The 8,191-nt window shown below is 41.3% G+C and overlaps 1 protein-coding gene across 1 annotated transcript; it reads right to left on the bottom strand.

Moving 5' to 3' along the window:
• Window positions 1-2,265: 2,265 nt before the first annotated feature.
• On the bottom strand, window positions 2,266-7,857 carry LOC110471466 (uncharacterized protein C5orf47). The gene is made up of 5 exons (XM_077786750.1): window positions 7,590-7,857; window positions 6,488-6,576; window positions 4,956-5,058; window positions 2,785-2,831; window positions 2,266-2,400 (listed from the first exon to the last, which is right to left on the bottom strand). Exons 1-5 carry the CDS (start codon window positions 7,855-7,857, stop codon window positions 2,374-2,376), a joined length of 534 nt encoding a protein of 177 aa, XP_077642876.1. The 3' UTR covers window positions 2,266-2,373.
• Window positions 7,858-8,191: the final 334 nt, after the last annotated feature.

The following is an 8,191-nucleotide window of genomic DNA, read 5'->3' as shown; positions in this document are numbered from 1 at the left end:
AAAGGTAAATTATGCACTGAGAGCAAGGCAAAGCAAAGACAAAGTGTGACCTCTGTATTTGCACATCTGCTTCAGTTCACACTCCAGGGGAGATTTGTTATTAAAAACTTCAGGTAACTGATCTGCATTTTGAAGAATGTGAAGGAAAAGCAGTGCAGCCCAGGAGCCACAGCAGGGGCAGTGTGACACTTGCTCTTGGTTCTGCAGTGAACATTAAAGTCTTCAGAGAAGAATCTGCTTTTTTCTGAATCTCTACTCTGTGATCCAGTGCCCTGAAGGTCTCTTATTTATTTCTCACTTCTTTTAACAAAGAGGGTTTCAATGAAGTTTTTAGTGTTTATCCAACCCTTTTTCTCCTTGTTGCACACATTCCTTACTTGGAGATATTTTAATGGAACACTAAAATTACATTTATTTTGCATTTTACACACATGAATTAAAAAGGAATGCACAGAGGTGTAAGTGGATGGGGATGGTGATCTGGTTTGCAGAGCTAGAGCTGGGTTATTTTCCAGGCTCTTTTTTCAGCAGTGTAACTGCTCTGATGACCCTTGTTCCCAACTGTACCTTTGAAATCTGGTCATTACAGCAGAAAGCCAGACTTCATTACCCAAAAAGTCAAAAACTGAACTTGAATCAGCAGTTTTTCCTCACTGCAACAGCTGCTCTGGCCTAAATTGATTTGAAAAATGTAAGAGCCTTTCAAAGTACTGCCAGATGAAAATTCTTGATTAGTAGATCCCAACCAATTAATTATCTCATCATCACCACACAGACCCTTTAGACTGTAGGAGGTACACAGGGATGATTTAAGGCCATACTTATCTTCTATAATTTTTTTTAAAACAGCCCCACAGACAGAGGTCTGTATTTATCCAAAGAATCTTAATGTGTTGGCTAAACTTCAGGTGGAGATTTAGGTTAATGCATCTCATCTATCCTGTTAAAGTAGCAATTATGCATCTGGAAGAAAAGTGTTTCCAGGGCCCCTGAAGTCCGTGCCAGTAAAGCACCAACTGCAGCTGCAATTTGCAAGAAAAGTTAGAGCAGCAATTCTGCAATTTACAAACCAAAATTATAAACTAAATATTCCCAAAGCAAATATTTCATTGATAGAACTGTGGGGAAAGGGAGATAATCTCATTTAGTAAAAAAAACCCCTTCAAACCACACCCCCTCCCCAAAATCCCATTGTGACTCTAAATATGTGTTTTGAAAATACCAAAGAACTATGACATTTTTATTCTGCCAGAAAAATGATCACATCTTGATTGGATACTTTGCCTTCTCATTTCCTTTTCCAAGCTGAAATGTCAACTATTTTAAGTAAAATCCAAATATTACCCAACCACAAACCAGAAGAGAACCTTGATGCTGCAGCTGTCCCTGAAAAGGTGCATTCCAGTTCCACACTTGCAGTTTTACCATGAAGAAAACAGAGATGAAACCTTTCCAAGTGCTTTGCTGCCTAATGACACAATCACCAGTGTGTTATTAAAGCTCAGCACTCTGACACTGCAGTCATTATATCTGCAAACACCAAGACATTATGGCAGGAGGAAACAATCCTTTTATTGAAAGCAAGGAGGTCTCAATGTGACAGGTGAATGTTTTACTCCTGAGATGAACCCCATATACATAACTATTTTTATGCAGTTTTCATGTTCCATTTACACAATTTGCTGGCTTAAAAGGCTTTAACAGTCAATCAAGGGTTCAAGTATTAAGCTGCATAACAGAAGAAAATTATATTGTGTTATTGAAGTCAGGTAGATAAACAACATCTCCTGATTGTGATGGTACCATTATGTGCCTCAGGATGAATAAAGAGAGAAAACATTCACCTGGTTTCATATTCGAAATACTTGCTGAGATTCATGCATAAATAGATAAAAGAACAGAGAGGGTTATTGTGTAATATTTTAATATCATAAAGACAAATTTATGCAAACCAGGAAAAAAGAAAAGTGGGGTTTATGTCTTGTGTGGAGTTCTGCCCTACTGAATTTGTGTTTATTATTCTGACAAGCTACAAAAATAAAAGATATAAATACAGAGACAACAGTAAATGTGTATCTCTTCTTTTGCAAGAAAACTGTCACAATATTATGCTCATTAAAAAGCTTTCTAAAACTAATAGCTCAGTGAAACTTAATGGCTTGAGATAAATATCTTGCAACAGAGCTGTTTAAGCCACTGTAAAAACAAACCTCTTAAACAGCAGAAGCACAAACACCAAGCAAACAGCAGAGAACCTGTGTTCCCTGAAGTCACTTTGCAATCTTGCACTGACTCCAGGAAGAACTAGATCAAAATAAAAGCTTTCACTTTGTTTATATTTCCTCTGGGGCTGAATCTTCTTTTATTTCCTTGCTACACCCAGCCAAAGATGGACTCATCCTACAGAAAAAAAATAAAGTGACAAAAGTGAATTGGTACATTCCCATTAATATTTTTTTTTAAAGTCTCTATATCAAGTGGGACAAATGAAGACGGTTCAAATACTTCAGATTGTACTTTAGACCACCAGGGAAGGATTTAGCTCAAGAAAAAAGCAAAAAATCTCCCTTTGCCTTGGCAAAGCTCAGAGCCCTCCCTGTGAGGATGGAGCTGCTCTGGCCCCAAATCTGAAATCTTGAAAATATTTGAGCTCATTGTCAGTAATACTTTAGAATATAACTGGCACTTACTATAATAACATTAAACAAGATCAGTGCATGTTTTTAATACTATTAATTTGCTTATTTTAGGGTTTTTTTGGCCTTTAATGGACTGCCTACATACCGTGTCCAGGTATGCTCCATTCTGTGACCTCTGGATCCTGCCAGAGCCTGCAGGAGAACATCAGGTGGAGGAAAATCATAATCTGCAGTCACATGGAATCTAATCTTAATTGCAACATTCCAAGGAGTAAATAGGTAGCATTAAAATTCAAGTAGACTTTTGTTCTCTCAAAAAAAACCCCCTATTTATAGAGGCAATAAAATGTAGCATTAATTTTCTAGATTTATTAATCTAGGGGAAAAAAAGAAGATAAAAATTTACCCAGTTTATTCAGACTTGTTGATCCCTATCTAAATAGCTTCTAGAATTTTCAATTTGCTTCTTGAGTAATGAAAAATTCAGATCAATAGAAGACTTATCTCCTAGATTTGATGTTGTGCAAAATCTGCTAATTAGAAAGAAGGCATTAGAATTGATGGTTTTCACAGAAATAGGACTTAACAGGAGATTCTCAGTTAAAGCTCCTGAGAAAGGGGGTAAAATTACAACTAAGGATAGAGTAAGAGGGGAGGAGGAAGGATTGATTGGTTGGTGAGGTTTTTCAAGTCACTGGAAATTAAATATAAAGAAAATGTTCTTTCTCTGAAAGAAATGAGTGGCTGAAAAGGGGACAGACCCTGTCCATAAATCCAAGATTAAACAGCACATGGTGATCCATAACAAACAGAAGAGCAGCCACTAGGGTAAAATGGCAAATCCACCCAGAAAATCATATAAAAGCAGAATTTGGGGTTTTTTTCTTACAATAACTTGAAATCTAATAATCTATTAAAGATTTCCCCTCCTTTTTTTTCTCAATACTTCTTCTTTTTCTTGAAATCAAACAGACATATCCAAGAAGATTTTTTTTTAAATTCACTGTCCTACACATCCATGGATGTGTGTGTCTTACACATAAATATATGTCCAACATATACATTCATAGCTTTGCACAAACACTTCTGCAATGATCTCAGCTGTGGGAGAAGGCACATGGAACAGCTTCCATGGGAAGAGAGATTTATTAGATTGGAACTTCTTAGCACAGAAATATAACAGAGGCCAATGGAACTTTGAATATGAATATGAATATGAATAGCACATGATGAATAATGAATATCATGTCATAATTCCAGAAGTAATCAGGAATTTGGTTTAAAGCCAACAGAAGAAATGTTTTGCACCCAATGCAGAATATTTGCACAATAATTGCAGAAGTTGTTGAAGCATATTTCAGTGGAATTTCTTCTCCTATTCAATAACATCCACTGGGATAGAGATTTCTATTCTGAACCAGAACTTCTTTTGTTCTCACAAAGAAGATTTTTGAGGGTGTATTTTATTGCCATGTGTGTGGAAATCTAATTCAACATTTTACCAAATAAGACACTGCCTGGAATGGTCCTACATTTTGGGATACACCCCAACATGCACCCATGTGGAAAACTTCCATCAGCACCAATGCAAAGGAAGCAAAAGTGCTGTGCCTGAAAGTGGCATTTTAAACTTGCCTGGTAGCTCTTTATGGATTAGTATATTCTTTTTCCTAATAATTCATCCAACTGTGAGGCCAGAAATTCCAATTCCATTTGTAAGCATACACTGTATTATCTTAAATTGTGCAGCAGCTACAATGTCTCTAATTGAAATTGGCTGAATGCAGAGCACCAGTTTTAATTCCCAAGTCATTTTCCAATAATGAAAGAGCTGCATTCAGGGCACAGAGTGAGAACATGTTCGATGGTTTTGTTAAATTGTGTTACAGCAACCTTTGGGGAGCATCTAATTTATTTATTGTATGTATGAAATCAACCACTATTTTCCTACGTGAAAAAATAAATTATTATTCATACAACTACTGCCTTGGGCCCATCTGTGAATAAGTTTAATTACGTATTTCACATGTTCAGAAAAACTTGCAGATGTTTGATGTGCATGTCTTTAATGTCAGGCTGCAGCAAACACTTCCACCATCCTTCCTCCAAATTCACACATACAAGACCCTCCATGAAACAAAAGAGTTTTTCCAAAAAAGCTGGAAGTGCCTAAAGCATGGAATGAATTCCATTTGTGAGTTATAAAACCTACTACTCAAAAAAACCAGCTGAATGGACCTTAAACCTTGGGATCTTCACTTGTATTAATAATTTGTTTTCTCTAGTAAAATAAAATATTAGCATTTCATTTCCTACCTCCTCCATCTAACTGGCTGCAGATCAACAGTCGACTTCTGAGCCTTTCATTTTCCTCAAGCATTTTTGAAATCACTTTCCAGACCTTGTGCCAGACTTTGCACTGAAAGATAAAATGTGAAGCATATAAAAAGTTTGCATTAAAACTTCTGTAGGGCAGGACTTTGAATTCCCCACAATGGATGTGAAGTCCAGCTAGGTTTTTCTGTTGAGGACTGGGGAGGAAGGGAAAAGGGAATGTGGGATATATGGAAGAATCACCTCTATTTAAAAGTCAGAAACATAAATTCCTCCATGATTTTTTACATGAAATCTCCACCTCCTTTCTTGCCTAGAATTTTTATGTTTTTCCAGTACTTGAGAAGTGCCCTTCTAGATAAGCAAACCTCATGAAAACGTGTGTAGAGCCATTAAGATCTCTTCAAAGTCATCCAAAATGGGGAGGAAAAAAAAGATTATGTAGTTTTTCAGGAGCAAAATGTTTCCCATGTGGTCCCTCAGCAGCAGCGAAATGGAGGCCCCAAACTCAGATTCCAGAACAGCAACACTCTTGCCTATCTCATATCAAATCCATATTATTTTGTTTTATAGATGTTGAAAACCTTTACTTTAGAGGCATAAAGCTCCATCCATAGTGGGCACATTTCAAACTTGTGCACTGAAAAGATTAAATTGGAATTGTGGACAAAAGCATTCAGGCAGAGGTGGCCTGACAAATAGAAATGGCTGTTGACACATTGATGTTTGGACTTTTGTTGGACGTCATCTGAGAAACTTGTTTAAATCTAAAGATAATTCCTTTCTTGGGGACATTTATTGCTAAAACATTCTATATATTCCTCATTGGGTTTGAAGACTATTCAATGCACCAAAGAGCCATATTCCAGGATGTTATTAGCTGTTCCTCTGCAGTTGGTAGCATTTTGCTGTTTTTAAATCAAGTATCTATGACATGGCTCTGTTGTAGTCCAGCTGATTACTTGTACTTCACACATTACAGAATCTCATAATGAGTTACTGCTTAACAAATGTTCCTCTTAAAATTTCAACCATTTGTCGAACTACTGAACAGGAACAGAAACACATTTGTGAAACATAAAGTAATTCTGCATTGCTCCAAGGATGGTGTTAATAGCTCAGGTTCCTGCCTTTGCTTATTTGTAACCTGTGGGATTTCTTTGTTTAAAACATGAGAGGAAGAGGAGCTGCAAAGCTTTTTCCTGCTGGGTTTCACCCCAAGGTGTGCTGCACCCTGGCCCCAGTCCAGCAAAGCATTTCATACAGGCTTTTTAAGTCAACAGCATATTCTCATTTTTCAAGGTAAGCACACACTTAAGTGCTTTATTGAATAAGAGCCAGAATTTTAAAGCCTCCAGAGAGGGAAGATAATACCATTTTTTCTTTTCTGTAAGTAAGGTTTTCAGTAACAGGCTACCAATTCCATCATTTAATCTCCCTCATGCTCTCACACACAGAGAACAAGCAGCTTTCTCAAATGCCAAGGCAGCTAATTGAGCTGCCACACTTTATACCTTTTTCTTCTTTCGTTTAATGGTTTTATCAATGTTTCTTGAAGGGATGGGAAAGTCAAAGATGTCAGTCTTATCCTCTTGAGGGTCACCTAGAAAGAGTTTAGAAAGCGTTTTTTGAGTATTTAGAATATGTTCCTAAGTAAGATGTTGATCACTGGCACAGGTTGTCCAGAGAAGCTGTGGCTGCCCCATGGCTACCCCATTATAACCATGGGGCAAGTGAGCGTCTCTCAAATGCCACAAAACAGATTTCAGAAGTACACAGCACCCACACGTTGGACAACAGACTTCTGGGAGCTTTTAATTCCTTTTTCTTTTTTTTCCCCAGAACTGGACATGGCAATTGAGGTGTGACCTCGCCATTGCCCAGAACAGGGGAGGAATCACCCCTCCACACCCTGGTTTTGCTGTTCCCATGTTGGAATCTGTGATATTGAGATGATTCCGAGATTGTAAAAAGTCTCTGTCAGCCCTGCTGCCAAAGAAATCATAATTCATCTGTGCTGGTTTCCAGGTTGTTTATTCTGTTTATCTCTCACATGTTCTGCTGCCCTGCCCAGCTCTGTCCTGCAGGGCAGCGTGTGGGGCTCTGCGCTCAGTGGGATGTGACAAACATTAAATACCAGAAACTCCCTGGGCTGGATTTACAATAACGTGCCAATATCTGTCACCTACGTTGGACAGTGTGTCCCCAGCCTGAACCAACAGAAAAATGCCAACACCACAGTGAAACATGGAGGGCATGAAGGAGGAGAAAAAGGACAAGGCACACCCAATTTCCTCCATCTTGTCCCCTTTGGACCCCTCATCTGGAATCCTAAAATTTTACTTTTGCACCCGTGCCACACTTAATTATTCCTTATATCAAACACTCAGAGCTGGTAATTGATCCTGTAAGATTGAAAACTCTTTTCCATGGACAGAGATCACAGCCAGTGTCTCTGGGGGCTCTGTCCAGGGGGTTCCTGACCCCTGCCAGGGCAGCCAGAGGGATTCCCTGGACTCCCACATTCCCGCTATTCCTGGTACAATTAAGACAACAGCTGAGCCACCTCCAGCCCTCGGAGAGCCCGACACAAGGGGCTGTCCCGGTCCCACGTACCGCTCCCCGCTCTCCCCTCGCTCCCCGCTGTCCGCCCGCTGCCGCCCGCCCCGGGACCGCGCCCGGCCCGCGGCTCCCGGGCGGCTCCCGGGGCCCCGGCGCGGCCCGGGGGGCTGTGCCCGGGGCTGTGCCCGGGGCTGTGCCGCCGGCCCGGGCCCAGGCGGATCACGGTGCCGCAGCGGTGCGAGCCGAAGCTGTTCACGTACACCAGCTGCACGGGCGGGCGGGCGCGGCGGCCGCGCCCCATCTGCGGCGGGGCCGCGGGCATGAGGGGAGCCGCGGCCGGCAGCTGGGAGGGAACCGGGGATGGAGGCTTAGTGAGGAGAAACAGGGTCGGTGAGGGGGACCGGGGACTGAGGCTAAGGGAGGGGAACCGGGGGATGAGGGGAGCCGGGGGATGAGGGGAGCCGGGGGATGAGGGGAGCCGGGGGATGAGGGGAGCCGGGGGATGAGGGGAGCCGGGGGATGAGGGCAGCCGCAGCTGAGGGGCGGCGAGGAGAGAGGGGGACAGAGGGGAGCCGGGCTGGGGGCTGTGAGGGGAACCGGGGATAGCTCAGTGAAAGGAGCCCAGGGCTGTGAGACCAGCCGGGACTGAGAGGGCA

Source organism: Lonchura striata, chromosome 15, assembly GCF_046129695.1.
Source record: "Lonchura striata isolate bLonStr1 chromosome 15, bLonStr1.mat, whole genome shotgun sequence".
NCBI lineage: Eukaryota > Metazoa > Chordata > Aves > Passeriformes > Estrildidae > Lonchura > Lonchura striata.
This window is presented reverse-complemented; position numbering and strand designations above follow the sequence as displayed.

Excerpts from the sequence above, each read along its gene's own strand:
- LOC110471466 (XM_077786750.1), bottom strand. The coding sequence starts at position 7,857 with ATGCCCGCGGCCCCGCCGCAGATGGGGCGCGGCCGCCGCGCCCGCCCG. Across the intron at positions 6,577-7,589 it reads CGAGGGGAGAGCGGGGAGCG|GTGACCCTCAAGAGGATAAG; the intron begins GTACGTGGGACC and ends AACTCTTTCTAG. Across the intron at positions 5,059-6,487 it reads TTAAACGAAAGAAGAAAAAG|TGCAAAGTCTGGCACAAGGT; the intron begins GTATAAAGTGTG and ends TTTATCTTTCAG.